The sequence below is a fragment of the Ursus americanus genome, chromosome 2, assembly GCF_024610735.1.
Source record: "Ursus americanus isolate L20-20 chromosome 2, mUrsAme1.1.p, whole genome shotgun sequence".
Classification (NCBI taxonomy): domain Eukaryota; kingdom Metazoa; phylum Chordata; class Mammalia; order Carnivora; family Ursidae; genus Ursus; species Ursus americanus.
The window spans coordinates 40,865,572-40,884,191 of NC_142128.1; the positions used below are offsets into that span (position 1 = coordinate 40,865,572).

Below are 18,620 nucleotides of genomic sequence, written 5' to 3' on the forward strand. Positions count from 1 at the left end.
AGTACTCAGGGGCAACCAGAAGAGTGGACTGCTAGTCATTTGGGGCAAGTAAGTGGCCAATACTTAAAAAATCTATTTGGGACATTTCTGTCCAACTAGGCTCACTGAATAAATCTTTGGAACTTGATAGGAATGTGGGATACTATATAAATGGATATTTTCTTTCACCTTTATGTTTTCGTAGCATTAAGAACTGAGTTGACCTTTAAAACACAGCCCAACACACCACTTCAGTGCAGAACAACTTAGGATCCTTTATTTAGTTTTCAGAAGCCTAGTTCGGGGGCTTATGGCTCCGGTTCTCTATAGTTGAGGGGATTTGTCCAAGTGGAGATTAGTGCCTTACACTCCACAGCCAGTGTTGTAGCCGACTCTGGCCTGGTGGGGGTTGTGGACTCATGAAAGGTGGGGGAGAACGTCTGGTGGAGGTATAAGAACCTAGGAGTAAAAAGGAGAAACAGATGAAGTGTGAATAAAATGTGGATATTTGAGCTTTTCAAAGGTGAAGGTGGTGATCCTTTACCTGCTTGTGGTGTGCTTAGAGTTGGTACGTAAACAACAGGAACTGTCTGTATCTTGTTTAAGAAGGCATTGTATGCTGGAAAGAGAAGAAGGCAGATGTCATCATCTCAAGTCTTAGCAGTGGTTTCCACTTCCAAGTGGGGTCTGTCACATGCAGTTCACTGCTTCGTGGTAAGTTGAGCAGGACCCTTCATCCACTAGGTGACGGGCTAGGGAGGCTGAATGAGTTCCAACTGCTTGTCAGAAGTGAGATGTGATAAACAGCTAATTTTCATTCTCATAGTTGGTGAAATTAAATGAAGGCAGTTTCTAAGTCAAAGTCCATGGTGCTGAATGTTGTAAGGGCTTCTTACCTAGAAAGATGAAAGCTGTTGATGCCAGCACTGCAAAGAGGGTAAAGAGGATGGTCTGGTGAGAACCCAGGAACTTCTGGAGGATACCTGAATCTTCACATTGATCTGTGCATTGGTCAGAACAATATAAGGTAATAGTTACTTAAAGCATTCAGGGCAGGTAGCTGTATTTAAAATTAAACACAAGGTCACGGGTATCCAGCAGAAGCTCTCAAAACCCAGCCCTCTGGGAAATTGTTTTGCTTTTTTACAGAGTAAAAGAGGTGAATTATGTATTTGGTTCTCCACCTCTTTTTGGCTTGTTCCTATTTCCTAGGTAATAAACTCCCAAACTTTGAATTTTGTATTTCTTCTCAACTTAAAAAATGGATATTTAGATACTCTGCTACCTTAAGATGGCTGTTACCTTTCCTGTGTATTTTAATTCCAAGTGACTTGCTTCTCTTAACCAAATTTGTGATTGTGGCAACTGAACTTCCAGGTCTAATCCCTCTAACCTGAAATCTTTATTTGGATCACCAACCACTTTTTAAATCCAGGGGGGGTCCCCTTGTCATTTTTTACTTAGAATGTCATTTGTAGGGAGCATTCTGATTTTTGTATAACACTGTCATCAATAAAACTTAAGACTTGTGTTTTTGAAGCACACTTGACATTTGACTTTGGTTATTTCAAATTCTTCAGTATCTAGAAATGAACACCTGCCCCAGCAGATTCCCCTGAACTTCAGGTCCTGTCACCAGGCCTTCCTACCTAGTTCCTATTCTGCATCCCTAATATAGGCCCACTAACCTTTGAACTTGTAACTGATTTTACTTCTCATGGTACTTTGTTTCAGAACTGCTTACAAACTGCTCTGAAGAACAGTTTGAGATTGTGAAAATTCTCTATACTAATCCTTGATCAGATCCAACTGTTGAAAGCTTTTGGCTTTCCAATGTTTACAGGTTAAGAGTCCAAATAAAACTTAAGGAACATGATCAGCCTTTCCAATACCCCTTTGTTCTAGCTACAATGAACTAATTACTAGTTCCCTAATTAGGCCCTGTCTTATCTAATTTCTGTACCAGGTACTGTGCCTGGCATATACCAGTGGGCACTCAACATGCTTGTGTGAATAAGCTGAAGGCTGGGTTGAATCTTTGTGTCTGACCACTCCTACCTACCATGTTTGTACTGTTCCCACTGGTCCCTCTTAGCTCTGAGAAGTGCAGAGGTTCTTAACCACTTATTTTGCCATGAGCAACTTGGGCAGTATGGTGAAACCTATGGATCCTATCTCAGAATGTTTTTACTTGCAGGAAATGTGTAGGAGTAAAGGAAACCAATTATATAGAAATTAGCCAAAATGGAATAAATTTGTGATATAGCTATGTTATACACTTAGCAAGATGTTAAAAATGTCCTTTTTGATAACAAGTGATACTTTCTTAGTAACAAGAAAGATCTAGGCTCCAGTCTGATTAACTGCTGTAATTTTTATGTAATTTTGAAGTGATTTTGAGATCCAATAATTGGAACATGAAAATAATCTGAATTCTGAGTCACACATTGCTATTACTGTGGTTTGTTGCCTATATTCATAAAATCAGCGGAAATGGAGACTTACAGTCAGATGTTAATTGAAAATAAAGGTGCAATTTTTCCCCCCACTGAAGGTCATGGGCACAGGAATTCCATCCATTGACCCTTGCAGAAATCCATTAAAACTCTTGATTTAAAAACTCTAACAGAAAGAACATAGAGTTGAACACTGTTTCTAGTCCTGGGACCTTTAGCATCTCAATTTCCTCAATTCTTAAAGAGAAAAACATCTACTTCAGGAGTTAGGAGCAAACAAATGCGTGTAACATGCACGTAGGGTGTTGGCCAGGACGGATCGGGTACTCGTATGAACAGACCTTCCTTCCACTTGAGATGAACAAGGGTTCAGTCCAGTTCACTCCTAGTTAATTCAAAGAACACTTTATCTAGAGGGATGGGCGAGTAGAAGTGACAGGATAAGGAGAATGATTGTTTGGCTTTCCTAACACTTTTCCATGACTACACATGTTCCCATTCCACCCAGACCTGGCACAGTTTCTAAGCTGAGTAATGGCTAGAATCGGGATTTTGGAAAGCGAAGTCTTAGTGCTAGGACTATCACCATTTGCCCACTGCCCTGATGCAAAAAGATCTGCCAGGTATTTTTGAAGAAATACATTTATCAAGAGGTTTAAAACACGGAAAATAGTACACTTAACAAGGCTGAGAAGTTCTTGTTAAGTTGTTAACTATTAAATACGTACGTTAAGTAGAATATCTTGATGGTGTTAAGAGAGCGCCCTGAATGTTCTAGGTAAGCTTGGAAAATAAAAATCCAGGGATGCTTGGCTGGCTCAGTCAGTTGAGCAGCTGCCTTCAGCTTGGGTCATGATCCCAGGGTCCTGGGATCAAAGTCCTGCATTGGGCTCTTTGCTCAGCGGGGAACCTGCTTCTCCCTCTCCCTCCCGCTCCCCATGCTTAGGCCTGTGTGCCCTCTCGCATGCTCACTCTCTGACAAATTAAAAAAAAAAAAAAAAAAAAGTCCATGCCCCAGCTAGTTTGAATAATCTTGGTCAAGTGACTGAATGTTTCTCATTAACTAAGCAATACATTTCTGTGGTCTTTCCTCCTGGAGATTAAAAACAGGAGCCCCCTGGGACACCTGGGTGGCTCAGTTCGTTGAGCGTCTGCCTTCAGCTCAGGTCATGATCCTGGGTCCCTGGGATAGGTCCCAAAGGACCGTTTCTCCCTCTGCCTGCTGCTCCCCCTGCTTGTTTTCTCTCTCTCTGGCAAATAAATAAAAAAAATCTGTTAAACAAAAACCAGGAGCCTCCAGTGCTCACCTGCACCAGACTTATCCTTCAGAGCTCTCACTAGCACAGCCTCACTTTGACTGGTGAGCTCACAGGAAATATTGATGAAAATGGGTGATGCCATCTGCTGAAGGGAGGTGAAGTTGACTACTCTTACGGGATAGACTGCCAGGCCAGGTGTGAGGGAAGACTGCCTGTGGCCAGAGACCACTAGGACTGGGGAGCTGGGGAAGACCTTGGAGAAAAGATAAAATGGCACTTGGTTGACAGAAGAAAAATCAGTTTTGTATCAATACTGCGTTCCAATCTTAAACATACAGTAAGATCCCTGTTTATTTCTAGTTAGTAATCTGAAGATAAGTCATCTGCTTTTTCACACTGATGTGTTGAAGTAGGTAAGGGAAGAAAATGATCTATGGGAATAAAATAGGCTTCAAAAGAAAAGTTTTAAACTAGGGGCACCTTCGTGGCTCTGTTGGTTGAGCATCTGACTCGGATTCAGTTCTCAGGTCCTGATTGGCTGGAGGGATCCAGCCCTGTGTTGGGCTCCACACACAGCAGGGGTCTGCTTGGATATTCTCTCCCCTGCTGCTGATCCCCACCCCAGCCCCGCTCACATGCACTCCCTCTTTATCAAATCTTAAAAAAAAAAAGTTTTGGTTGCCTGGGTGGTTCAGTTAAGTGTCTGCCTTCAGCTCAGGTCATGATCCCAGGGTCCTGGAATTGAGCCCCACATCCGCCTCCCTGCTCAGCGGGGAGCCTGCTTCTCCCTCTCCCACAGTCCCTCTCCCTGCTCATGCTCTTTCTTTGTCAAATCTTAAAAAAAAAACCAAAAAACTTTAAATTAGGATTCTAAAGATTGTTTAAGATGATACTGGTGTTCTCTTCCAGACCGACAAAGCTCATGACCTAAATTCTGGACTTTGGGAGTCCCCTGGCATGGTGAAGAAGACAGGTCTTCTTCATTCTGTTTTAAGAACCCCCTCTTGTGGTGAATTTTATCAAAGTCATTCCCTAACTGTTCCTTTGCCCTTGGACTAGGAATGAAGACTACTTTTTCAAAACTTTGATCTCCGTTATGTTTTGGTTCAGTGCTTCACATACCTCTAGCTTCTCAAGAACTCTGTCCACCCCCAGCACTCTTATCTCCCCGATGTCTTGTCTGTGGCTAAGAACCAATTCTGACTGGTTGATGTAAAAGGCTGGGACGAAAGGAATGAGGATTCTTTGCATTCCATTCTTGCTCCGTTCACTGACCAGTGTGGCCCACCCGTAGACTGAGGTGTCAGCCATGCTGAGGGCCTGGAGCAGCTCTTCTGACTGGGGTCGAACCTTGATTAGGCAGACATAAACCCCTGAAGAAAAGATGAAAAACCTGAGCGGGGAAGGTTGAGAGGCTCTACTGAGCCAACTGGCTTAAAACAGGAAAAATGGAAGCAAGTTCAGAAGAAAATGTGAACTCAACTTTGTTCACTATTAGCAGCCTATTGGCCAATGTGGGGGGAGGATACCAAAGAAAAACAGTCCCAGACAACCCACAGTTGAACTTGTTGCTTAAATCAACATAGGGGGAGTAGTAAGTAACACAGTGCAAACAGGGAAATTAAGGGGACATAGAATGAAGTAACCAAGAGTTGCCAAGATCAGGAAAGTTTTTGAAGGATGCTTTGAGCATGGCTTAGTCACTTCTCTGTCAAACCGTACCTTGATGGAGTACTGTTGTTCTAGTTACCCATGCTCAAACTCAGCTGTCTTTTCACAGACACCCTTTCCTTCATTCCTAAATCCAACCATCCTTCAAATCTTGCTAACTCACTCATCTTTGGAAATTTCTGACACCTGCCCCTCTGTTAGTATCTTCCTGTTACTCTGGGCTAGACCCTCATCAGTTCATGCTTGGATTACTGCAGTGGCCCCCTTACTGGCCTCCTTGCCTCCTACTCTTCCCTCTCCATTCTGTGTCCTGCCAAGCTCCAGGCCCTTGATTACCTGGGATGTCCTGGCCTCTGGCCTCTTCACATCTAGCTCACTCCTAGTCACCCTTCCACATGCCTTGCTGTGTAAAACCACACTCTAACCCCTAGGTTTGAGGTAAATGCTCCTCTTCTCTTTCTGAATCTGCAGCATCCCATGCATCTCTATTCCGTGACGGATCACCCTGCGCAGCACTGGTGAAAATGAAAAGCCCTGTCTTGCTCCCCTATGTACACCTAGTGCGTGTCCGGGCGCCAGGCATTCTGTTTAGTGCCCACCGGTTTGCTGAGTGAGCCTTCCTTCAGTGGCGGCTCATTACTCACGCCATACTGCCTGGCCTTGGAGCAGAAGGTCTTGGGCTGTGGCACTATCCTATTTATGCCTTACGTTTGACATGAATCCTCTCATTTTAGATCAGATGATTTACATGAAATTCCGATGTCATGCCTGTTTCTACTTTACGCTAGTTAATGCTACTCTGCTTGGGATAGCCTTCATCAATAAACAAACACAGCTACTTCCTGGAGATAAAAGATGAATGATCTGAGCCCAGAGATAACAGGGACTAGAAAGAAGAAAATAGATGACTATAATAGAAAAGCACAGGGTGTTACAGAGATTAAACAAAAATGTTAGTTGAGAAAGTTTCCATAGTTACATAGCAGAAGAAACTGGAAAGTGTAAATGCAATCCAATTGGGCTGCACTGTACAGAGATGGAAACAAGGGCCCCAGATCCAGCTGGGGGGACCCACCTTTCTCCATGCTGAAACCTGCAGAGACATGGAAAATTTTGCTTGCTGGGATGTCTAGCAAAGTATTACTGAACTGCACATGGCAAAGCACGAGGGTCTCAGGAAGAAGTATTGTTGTAATGGCCAAGGCCTGACTTGGGGTACAGGATCCTAATAAGCAGAAAAGAGATAATTGTTGTAAGAATTTGTAAAAGAGGAAACATATAAAGGCAGTAGTTTGATTTAAAAAAAAGAGGTGGGGCGCCTGGATGGCTCAGTCCGTGGAGCATCTGACTCTTGATTTCGGCTCAGGTTGTGACCCAAGGTTTTGAGACTGAGCCCCTTGTTGGGCTCCATGCTCAGCGGGGAATCTGCTTGAGATTCTCTCTCTCTCAAATAAATAAATCTTTTTTTTTTTTAAGGATTTTATTTATTTATTTGAGAGAGAGCACAAGAAGAGGGGTGGGACAAGCAGACTCCCCCCTGAGCGAGAAGCCTGACACGGAGCTCGATCCCAAGACTCCAGGATCATGACCTGAGCCAAAGGCAAACGCTTAAATGACTGAGCCACCCAGACGCCCCTTAAATAAATGAATCTTAAACAAAAATGGGGGTGGTGAGGGGAGGCAGCTGGCTGGCTCAATCAGAGGAGCATGCAACTCTTGATCTCAGGGTTGTGAGTTTGAACCCCACACTGGGTGTAGAAATTACTTAAATAAATACTTTAAAAAACAGTAAAAAAAAAAAGAGGGGGGGTGATTAGGCCAGCCCTGTTGGCTTCTGCTACAATCAAGATGAAAGAATAGTTTAAGACGCTTGCTTTTGCTAGATTGTGAATGACTATAGTGAGGTTTCCATTATCAATATCATAGATGGGGTCCTCTTTCAAAAGGTTTTGGAATTCTTCAGTAGGAATGAGACAGATTCCAGGGAAACTGGACAGCTATTATAGTTCAGAGGTAGCTTTTCAGTCTAGGAAATTTCATTTTCTATAACCGATTGCAGTGTGATTCAAATTAGAGATCTCTAGAATTTTATTACAAATGGTATTTTTTTTTTTTAAAGATTTTATTTGACAGAGAGAGAGAAACAGCGAGAGAGGGAACACAAGCAGGGGGAGTGGGCGAGGAAGAAGCAGGCTCACAGCGGAGGAGCCTGACGTGGGGCTCGATCCCAGAACGCCGGGATCACGCCCTGAGCCCAAGGCAGACGCTTAACCGTTGTGCCACCCAGGCGCCCCTATTACAAATGGTATCTTAAACAGGAGCCACGCAGCCAGCAAGAGATGGATAGCTGTAATGGATGGCATTCTAGATTAAACAGGAGCTGGTGTCCTGTTAACAAGTTTTCCCCTGCACAGTTTCTTAATGGTCTCAGTTTGCTGAAGTTCTTTCTCAGCTGCCAGTAGTCCGGTGACCATTCTCATCTTTTGGAGACTATCAGCAATATCAAAGGAGTTGTTTCATGAGGTTTCATAAAATAAGTTGTGGTTTTAGAAAGATTCTGGGGGGAAAAATTGTAATCTGTAAATCACAAGGCAGACAACAATGAGTGAATGTGTTATAAATATTTAGTACTTTGTAAAAGAACCTGGAAAACTTTAAAAACCAAATATTTATATATACTTAGATTACACTTATGATAAAATTAAATATCTAATGTGAAAAAAAATAAGTGCTTAAAAATGGAGGGACAAAAAGGGCAAGTAGACTTAAATTTTATAGTCAGTAATTATATTTTGGACTTCTTGGTTTTGCACGTTCTCTTGGCAAAAAAAAAAAAATAGAATTTGCGCTTTCTTAAAAAAAAAAAAAGAATGAAAGAATTTACGTGGACTTTGGAGTGGGACAGATCTACCAATTCTGCCACTAACTAGTTGTTAGCTTATACATGTTACTTGCTCTTACATTCGGTACTTCTCATTTTTAAAATGATGATAATTACTACATAAGATTGTTAAATGAGGGGCGCCTGGGTGGCTCAGTTGGTTAAGCGTCCTACTTTTGATCTCAGCTCAGGTCTTGATCTCAGGGTTGTGAGTTCAAAGCCCCATGTTGGGTACTGGGCGTGGAGCCTACTTTAAAAAGAAAAAAAGATTGTTAAATGAGATAAAATATATAAAAACTGCTAACGTGCACCTAGAATCTATTAGGAATTTCTTGTATTTTAGTTTTCTCCCCCCCAACATCTTTTAAAAAATTTTACACACTTTTTTTATTTTTTTAAGTAATCTCTATGACCAATGTGGGGCTTGGACTCATTACCTTGAGATCAAGAGTCTCATGCTCCTCTGAGCCAGCCAGGCACCACCCCCAACCTTTTACTGACGGTAAATTATAGCCCAGTACAGAACAAAAAAACATACAAAGTAAATTCAGTGAGTAAATAATAGGATGTCTCCCAGTCCAACAATTCTTAAATCTAGGGAAGCTGGAAAAGAACTGGGTCTTAGGCCTTATCCCAAACTTATTACTATCTGGATGGAGACTAAGACCATATTTTTAAAAAGATTTCCTTGGATAACCTTGAAAATCAGCCATATTTGGAAATCCCTGGCTTAGGCCACCTCTCAGGCAAGGTTATAACTAGAAAAACAACAGTGACTAGGTGTAGCCTATATCAAAACCTGATATCCAGTCATTTGTAAGGTCATAGCTGTCAATGATTTATTTGTTAAAGGTGGAGTCAATTTTGAAATAAAAGGAAATATGGATCACTAGTCTAAGGGGTAAATGAGTTGAAGGAACACGGGAATGATGGGAACAATTACCCAGATGTACAAAGAGACTCCCGACCTTTAAGATTAGCACCGTTCCTGCCGGTGGTGATGAAGAGCTTGAACGCAGGTGACTTGGGGGTATTGGTGAGGTAGGTCTTGAGGTCATAACTGAGCGTTAATCTTGATGATGCATTGACCACCACCTGTCAGCAAATCAAAGGAAAATCTGTACCTAAGTTCTTAGAAAATATTGTTCTCTCCCTCTCTACCCTTCATAACTTATTCAACCAAAAGCATCCTTTTCACACAAGTGCAAACTGCTCTTCTACTTCATCACATATTTAAGAACCACAAAATGTGGCAAACCTCAAAACTTCAAAATCTCTACCTTTGAGAAGAAAATAACATTTTTTTCCTAAAAGGAGGTCTTTGTCCATTACTCTGTTTGACATTTTCCCTTTGGATGACTCCCTATTAAAATGCCTTTGAAGACAACTGCAACTTTCTTTAGTTGCTTATAATCTCAGCCTTTCCTGAAACTTCAAAGTACTTTGTTTCTCTCAATGTATTTGTAATGTTCTGTCTTATACTGTAGGTATTTTTATTTTTGTTAAAAATCACTTCCTGGTTTTGGCTCAGGTCATATCATCAGGGTCGTGATCTTGGGGTTGTGAGACTGAGTCCCAAGACCGCCTCCACACTTGGTGGGGAGTCTGCTTGAGATTCTCTCCCTCTCTGGATCCCCCGCCCCAACTCCTGCATGCTCTCTCTCTCTCTCTCTCAAATAAATTAATCTTAAAATATAAAAATAAAAAGCCTTCTATTTTATCTGCCAAATTCCTAATCCTCAAGACTCAGTTTATTTTTATTTCTTTTTTTGTGTGACTCAGATCTCAAGAGTCAGTTTAAATGTCATTTCTAGAAAATTTAGCCTTAATGTCTAAGCAGAATTAAGTGACTTACTTTCTTCTGTATTCTTTTTTTTTTGTTTTGAAGACTTACCCACCTATTTGAGGAGAGGATGCAGGAGTGGGGGGAGGGGCAGAGGGAGAGAGAGAGGGAGAGAAGCAGACTCTGCGCTGAGTACAGAGCCTGACTCCAGGCTCAATCCACGACCCTGAGATTATGACCCAAGCCGAAAATCAAGAGTCAGGCACTTAACTGACTGAGCCATTTGGGTGTGCCCCCTTCTGTATTCTTCTTTTTTCCCCCTCTTTTTTAGATTTTATTTATTTATTTGAGAGAGAGAGAGCATGAGCAGGGAGGAGGGCAGGAGGGCAGAGAGAAGCAGACTCCCCAGTGGGCAGGGAGCCCGACACAGGGCTCGATCCCAGGACCCTGAAATCATGACCTGAACCGAGGGCAGACGCTTAACCAACTGAGCCAGCCAGGCATCCCTCCCCCCTAATTTTTTTTTAAGCTGTACATCAGAGTCGCACGGCCCCCCTCCCCGAATGAGCCAGCCAGCCATGTCTGGACTCTGGGAGCACTTCTGACATGTCACTTATAAATCACTGGTCAGTTATGTTGTAGTTATTTAAACTGTCTACATGTAATTATTTCTATCACCACTAAACTGTGAACTCCTTACAAGAAGTCACCAGATACCATGTGGGCACATATTGGGCAATTTACTTATCTATAAAATTGGGATAATACTTTGCAGGGTTGTGAAAATTAAAAATAATAGTTACACTGGATGTAAAATCAAAATAAAAAAAAAACATGCAAAATGCCAAGCCCATAGTAGATGCTCAACAAAGGATAGTTGTTACATTTGAGTAATGAAAAGAGGAAAAAACAAGTCCTCTGGGCACAGAGGAGGGAGACCCGACATGTATTTAAGGGGAAAGAGAAAAGGCTTCATCAAGCCAATCCCTCACTTGTTCGACTATTTCACCTAGTAGAGGGTGTTGCTTCACCAATTCTACTTCGACATCACATTTCCCTTTCTCTCCTAAATCATTCCTAAATCATTTTTTCTCCCATCTCAAAAATGTTTGCTGACAAAATATAGCAAAAGAGTAAAGTAACAGTGTTGTTTCACTGACGAGATTAACAATCAACTCTGGCCCCTACAGTCTAGTACCAACCAGTAGCTACACTGAGATATAGATGTATTTTAAAAGCACACACCACCAGGTGCCCCTGGTGGTCTTGTTTTAAAGATTTATTGGGACGCCTGGGTGGCTCAGTTGGTTAAGCGTCTGCCTTTGGCTCGAGGTCATGATCCCTGGGATCAAGTCCCGCATCAGGCTCCTTGCTCAGTAGGAAGTCTGCTTCTCCCTCTGACTGCTGCTCCCCCTGCTTGTGCTCTCTCTCCCTGTCAAATAAATAAATAAAAAACTTAAAAAAGAAATGAGAAATACTATAATCTTGTATTAAGAAAGATCACGTACAGCTGAACAGGATACATGTATACGAATATACTCCAATACATAATTAAAATATAAAAAAGATTTGTTTATTTGAGGGGGGAGAGACAGAGGGAGAGAGAGAATCTCAAGCAGACTCCCTACTGAGCACAGAGCCCGACGTGGGGCTCAATCTCACAACCCTGAGATCATGACCTGAGCCAAATCGCTGAACTGATTGAGCCAGCCAGGCGCTCCACCACAGTGATATTTTAAAGTAAAAATCACACTAGTCTTTCTTCTGAAACTTTTTTTTTTTTTTTTTGAGAGAGAGCAAGAGAGAGAGCACAAGAAGAGGGAAAGAGCAGAGGGAGAGGAAGAAGCAGGCTCCATGCTGAGCAGGGAGCCCAACGTGGGGCTTGATCCCAGGACCCCCGGATCATGACCCGAGCCAAAGGCAGACGCCTAACTGACAGAGCCACCGAGGCGCCCCTTATTTGTTTATTTATTTATTTTTCCTTCTGGTTAAGAATCCTATTCACTGTTTAGTTTTATGTTCCAAAGTTTTCTGGCTGGCTTTATATCTGACATGTCAGTGTATTTCTTTTCCTGGGATGTGTATTCCATATGCATATCCCCAAATATGGAAATAGTCACCCTGGCCTTGTTAGGGTTACCTCTCGATATGTTTTCACCACTCCTGGGATGTCATGAAAGACTGTTGCGATTCCCGGACTCCTGGCCATTCCTACTCCAGTGCCAGTGTCTGTCTGTAGAATGTTGTCTGCAGAAATCATCCATATCCCAGGTTCACCTAAGAAAAGACAAGAGAAAAAACTTGGTTGCAACCTCTGATCTAAATGGATGGTCACTCTACACTTATTCAGACTCTGTAACAGTAAACCATTCAAGCATACAGATATCTCTTCCTAGGAGGAACATCCAGCTTTGAAGATAACTTTATTTTCTGAATGTCAGGCTCCCTTTCATATACCATCATAGCCACAAAATAAAACAAGAATTACTGACCTTCAGAATCACAGAAGGAGCTACTTAGTTGGAGAACATAACTGTTCTTAGGAAAAAGGAAAAACCCCTTTTACACACAGGGATAACTCTTAGCTACTGATGGATATCAGCAGAAGACTGCAAGAAGGTGACAACTGGCAGGAGAGAAGGTTTGTATACTTTGGCTTAAGTCTCAAGGTGGCAGAGGAATGCCACCTTGAGCTTAGGTTAAATTACTGAACCTGGCTTTTGGTCCTTTTGCTTCCTCATTCAAAGTGGTATAGATTTAGGATGTCCAAGTATTCTAGAATGGAAGATAGGACAGTCCTGACAAAATCTAGCAAAAGAGTAAAGTAACAGTGTTGTTTCACTGACAAGAGATTAACAATCATAAGATTGTAACTCTGTGAACCCTAAAGCAGGGCTAGCTCAATGGCCCTGGGTTACATGTTAGTGGTGGTTGCTTGCAAATCAGTCGTTACAGGATTGGGGGTTATGACCTGAGCTGAGTGGACTCCTTCTGAATCAAGCCCTAAATATATAGAATCTGGACCCACGTCACATCACTGCACCCAGACACATGGATCCACAGTTCCCAGAAGAGGTCACAGAGCCACACACTCCCCACCCCTCACCAGTCCTACTTGGATGGATGATTGGATGCATACACCCAGGCAGGGTACACTGCCTTAGAATATACTTTCTGTAAACCCAGAGAATACTCATTTTTTTTTTTTAAAGATTTCCCTATCTATTCGACAGAGATAGAGACAGCCAGCGAGAGAGGGAACACAAGCATGGGGAATGGGAGAGGAAGAAGCAGGCTCATAGCAGAAGAGCCTGATGTGGGGCTCGATCCCAGATCGTCGGGATCACGCCCTGAGCCGAAGGCAGACGCCCAACCGCTGTGCCACCCAGGCGCCCCTAATACTCATTTCTTAACCAAACGCTGATGTTCTTGCACTCAATAGTACTTCCCAGGGCGGAAATGCTTTGCTGATCAAGAGTATAGTTTAGCCCAGTACAAGGCTATGGTTACTATATATTTAAGAGTTAGGCCTTCAAATGTCCCTTACAAAACAGTGTATTCACAACTGGTTCCTAGAACTAACGCCTTACTGCATTTTCCTTCATTTTAGTTCATCCTTTACTGTTCTTCAATTTATCAATTAACCTCCTTCAGAAGCTGGGAATGGGGGAGAAGGGAAGGTACCCACACCATCTACATAATGATACAGTGAACTATGCATTCAGGAGGTGCATGGTCAATATTCCCAGAGAGGCCCTCAAGATTTTTTTTTAAAGATTTTATTTTTGGCGGCACCTAGGTGGCTCAGTTGGTTAAGCATCGAATTCTTGATTTTGGCTCAGGTCATGATCTCAGGATCATGGGATCAAGCCCCACCCTCAGGCTTATTTTTTAAAATAATCTCTATACCCAACATGGGGCTTGAACCTAACACCCTGAAATGGAGAGTCACACACTCTACGGACTGAGCCAGCCACGTGAGCCTAGACCCTCAGACTTGAAATAATTTCAAAAAAATTATCTAAGGGATGAGTTGCTTTCTCATCCAGTTAGCTGTGAAGTTCAGAAAGGGAAGGTATCCAGACCGTTGTGGCTGAGGAGGTGAGTCCTGAAGCAGATGACATCGCCAACAAAGGTGAGCTGGGTGTCTGGCTCAATGGCGTGCTCCACAGCAACAGGGACATAATCTGCCACACCTGGGTGCCTCCGGTCCCAGATTCCCAAAAGCGTCACTCCTGTGTTCACTGCCTGGGCCACATAAGTATAGTTCCTATTCCCTGGCCCAATAAGTAGCAGGTCATCTCTGAAAGGAGATAAGAAAGTAGCAGGTAATCTCCGAAAGATCACTGTGAAGACACAGTTCTGGGGGCAGAGCTGGTCACAGCATTTTCTATTCAACAGCTCAAAGGTTCAGAAGGAATTCTATGGTGGAGGGCAAGCAACAGTGGCCACAGGTCAGGTCTATTACCTTTATATACAGAGTACCCAGTAAGCCTTTTTTTTTTTTTTTTTTTTTTAAGTAGGCTCCACGCCCAGCATGGCTTGAACTCCCAACACTGAGATCAAGACCTGAGCTGAGATCAAGAGTTGAATGCTTAACTGACTGAGCCACCCAGGTGCCCGAGAGGTTGGCTTTTTAAAATTTTCTGTTTTTAAAGATCTGAGAGAGAGACGGCGCACGCATATGAGAGAGAGAGAGAGAGCATGAGCAGGAGGAGAAGGAGAGGAAGAGAGAGAATCCAAGCAGACCCCACAATGAGTGTGGAGCCTGACGTGGGGCTTGATCCCAGGACCCCCAGATCATGACCCGAGCTGAAACCAAGAGTGAGATGCTTAACTGACTGAGCCACCCAGGTGCCCCAGTACAGCTTTTTGATAATAATACTCCTACCAGCTCCCTATGGAGGCTTTCTGTGAACTAGGGCTTGAAAGATTGAAGACACCCTGAAATTCTTCTTCACTGAACAACTAGCACCATTCTGGTGTTTCCCAACCTAATGAAAGAAAGAAAGATCAGATTCTGAGTAGAGAACATGAGAGGAATTTACTGGATAACCCGAGCCTATCTGCACAATGACTACCACAACATCGTCATCATTCCTTTGATTCCACACCTGTTCAGGGCCAGATGAAGCTGGGTGTTGTGTGTGTGGAATTTCTCTCCAATGCTGTTATAGAACTGAACAACGAAGGTGAGAGACATGCCCACCGGAAAGGCTGGCAGAGTCCTCCCAGGGGCTGCATACAGCTTGGGCTGGCTGCTCATCCGCAGGTATGTCACTGGCGCCACCTGTGGGAGAAGGAGAGGAGCTGCGATAGATTCTGAAGTTTACAGTCCACGATAAAAAAGCGGTGGTTCTTTCATGGGAAACAGCTCCTGATCAGAGGTAACTTAAATCAGAGTCCAGTAAGAAATAGGACAGTACAGGAAATGGCTCCTCAATTATTAAAGCTGAGAGATTGTGGAGAGAAGTTGGAGCTTTCTTTTTAAGATTTTATTTATTTACCTGAGAGAGCGAGAGAGCGCACACACGTGTGCACGGATGAGCAGGGGAGAGGCAGAGGGAGAGAGAGAAGCAGACTCCCTGCTGAGCAGGGATCCTGACGCAGGGCTCAATCCCAGGACCCTGAGATCATGACCTGAGCTGAAGGCAGATGCTTAACTGACTGAGCCACCCAGGTGCCCTGAAGTTGGAGCTTTCTGAGCAAAGGAATGCACTTCATCTGTTTTGTGCAAACCACTCAATATTTATTGCTACATAACTGATTGTTTATCAAGAATACTGTAGCTAGTATTTTCATACAGTACCAGAGAAGCTGTGAAGCAGTAGAAGTCCAGCTTTGAACCGCAGCTCCATCTTCTATAGCTTCACTTAACTGTGCTAGGTCTCAGACTTATTATCAATTTATAGATTTTTTTTAGGGTTTTTATTTTAAACATTTTATTTATTTTTTTGAGAGAGAGAGAGAAAGAGCCCCCCAACTGGGAGGGGGGAAGGGGCAGAGGGAGAGGGAGAAGCAGGCTTCCTGCTGAGCAGGGAGCCCAATGCGGGACTCAATCTCAGGACCCTGAGATCATGACCTGAGCTGAAGGCAGATGCTTAATCAACTGAGCCCCCCAGGCACCTCATAGAGAGAGAGAATCTCAAGCAGACTCCATGCTCAGTGTGGAGCCCGACACAGGGCTCGATCTCACAACCCTGAGATCAAGACCTGAGCTGAAACCAAGAGCTGGACGCTTAACTGAATGCGCCACCTAGGCGCCCCATGTTAGACTGAATTTTTTAATTCTAATAACAAAGCCTAATTTTGATGGCAATAGTTCTACCCTCTCCCACACCCTTTTACCAACACTGCTCAGAAAGTATACCAATTTGAGGCTAATCCCTGTTATAACAAGGACTCTAAAGGCCACTTTTAATTTGATGGCTTATACCCATGTCAAGATTGTCCTCTTATCTTACAGTTCATTCTGACTTCCAAGGAAGTTCCTAGTTCTTAAACCAGGAAATCTGCCTCTTCAGGCCATGGTATTCCTTTTAATTTTTTGAGTAAGTCCCTGAACTCACCTGAACTCCAGTTATGGTTGTTTGGTTGACTCCAAAAGGTTCTATAGAAGTGACTTCCAACACAGCAGTACCTGCAATGGAACCAGCTTTCAGGAGCCCTTCACCATCATCCTCGATGACAGATGAATTAGGGAAACACTTGAGAACACGGGAACTCACAAAGGCGGCCCCTTCCCTAGGGAACAAATGGAACAAGTGGCATCTCTTGGGTCTGACCAGAAGGGAAGGAGATTGCCAGGATTACTGTTAGAGACTGTACTCTGAGGAAATTGCTTGCCATTCTCCATGTTGTGTGCTTATTTGTTCAAGTAAAAGTCTGCCTTTGGCTTATGCCTATCTCTTTAAAAATCACATCCCATCACATATTTATCATTAAAAATTCATTCAACTAGGGACACCTGGGTGGCTCAGTTGGTTAAGCATCTGCCTTTGATCCTGGGGTCCTGGGATCAAGTTCCGCAATGGGCTCCTTGCTCAGCAGGGAGCCTGCTTCTCCCTCTGCCCCTCCATTCTCACTCGTGCTCTCTCTCTCTGCTCGCTCTCTCTCTCAAATAAATAAATAAAATCTTAAAAAAATATAAAAAATAAAAAATTCAGCTAAAAGGATTGAAAACAGATATTCAAACAAACAGTTGTGTGTGAATATTCATAGCAGCAGCATTCACAACAGCCAAAAGGTGAAAACAACCCAAATGTCCAACAATAGATGAATGGATAAACTAAATATGTTATATCCATACTGTGGAGTATTATTTAGTCATTAAAAGAAATTAAATAGGGGCACCTGGGTGGCTCAGGTCATGATCGCAGGGTTCTGGGATAGAGCCTCAAGTCAGGCTCCCCATTCTCCCTCTGCCTGTCCCCCTACTTGTACTTGCTGTCTCTCTTAAATAAATAAGTAAAATCTTTAAAAAAAATAAATACAAGGAATGAAATATTGATACATGCTATAATGGGAATAAACCTTGAAAACATGCTAACTGAAAGAAGCCAACACAAAATATCACATGTTATATGATTCCATGTAATAAATGAAATACACAGAAGACTTAAATTCACAGAGAGAGATGATCAGTGGCTGCCAGAGGTTGAGAGGAGGGGAGAACAGAGAGTGATTGTTGATGGGTACAGTCTCCTTTGGTGGTGATGAAGATGTTCTGGAATTAGAGGTGATGGTTGCACAATACTGTGATGCACTAAATACCACTAAATTGTCCACTTTAAAATGGTTAATTTCAGGGCGACTTGGTGGCTCAGTCATTACGCGTCTGCCTTGGGCTCAGGGTGTGATCCCAGAGTCCTGGGATCGAGCCCCGCATCGGGCTCCCTGCTCTACTGGGAGCCTCCTTCTTCCTCTCCCACTCCCCCTGCTTGTGTTCCCTCTCTCACTGGCTGTCTCTCTCTCTGTCAAATAAATAAATAAAATCTTTAAAAAAAATAAAAATAAAATAAAATAAAATGATTAATTTTATGTAACATGAATTTCACTTCAACTAAAAAAAATTTATTTGTGGGTTAGAAAAATCACCTAGAAGGGAAGAGTTCTTTCCATGTTCCTAAGGGTAAGGTTGGAAGCTGGCCTGCCCTTCCCCACTCTCCTCACCTGTTGGTGTGGAGTCTGAGCTGGGAATTCATGGGCATCAGAATTTGCTCAGGCTGGCACTCTGGAAAGAACAGTTGGAGTTTCTCAAAAACCTGAAGTGAGAAAATAATGTCTTCCTCATTTCTGGAAAAGACAAAATGATGACCTTTGCTCACGTATCAACTACAAATCAACGTCCACCTCACTTCAGCTTATCCTGAGGGTCCACGACACTCTTTTCCAAATGAGCCAGACACTTAAAACATGCCTTGGTATTCTAGAATACAAATCTAGTGTTAGCCCTGCTTCTGACAAAGCTGCGCTGACTGACCACATCCTCTGCATCACTTAGATATTAGGTATAAAATAATTTTGAAATTTCTAATTTTAGCTCTGGTAACCTGAAAAGAGATTTGAGAACAAAAACCTATAATAATAAA

The 18,620-nt window shown here is 42.9% G+C and overlaps 1 protein-coding gene across 1 annotated transcript in view; it reads right to left on the bottom strand.

The window, feature by feature from the left end:
* Positions 1–239: 239 nt before the first annotated feature.
* Positions 240–18,620, bottom strand: part of NUP210L (nucleoporin 210 like) — a 74,771-nt gene continuing 56,390 nt past the window's right edge. Inside the window, exons 30-41 of the mRNA XM_087865854.1 lie at positions 18,202–18,293; positions 16,599–16,773; positions 15,144–15,319; positions 14,115–14,332; positions 12,170–12,306; positions 9,215–9,341; positions 6,441–6,590; positions 4,817–5,067; positions 3,743–3,947; positions 876–980; positions 524–598; positions 240–438 (exon numbers count right to left, since the gene is read on the bottom strand). Coding sequence (XP_087721980.1) covers positions 335–438; positions 524–598; positions 876–980; positions 3,743–3,947; positions 4,817–5,067; positions 6,441–6,590; positions 9,215–9,341; positions 12,170–12,306; positions 14,115–14,332; positions 15,144–15,319; positions 16,599–16,773; positions 18,202–18,293 — 1,815 coding nt within the window. The 3' untranslated portion in view covers positions 240–334. The remainder of the gene's footprint in view (positions 439–523; positions 599–875; positions 981–3,742; positions 3,948–4,816; positions 5,068–6,440; positions 6,591–9,214; positions 9,342–12,169; positions 12,307–14,114; positions 14,333–15,143; positions 15,320–16,598; positions 16,774–18,201; positions 18,294–18,620) is intronic.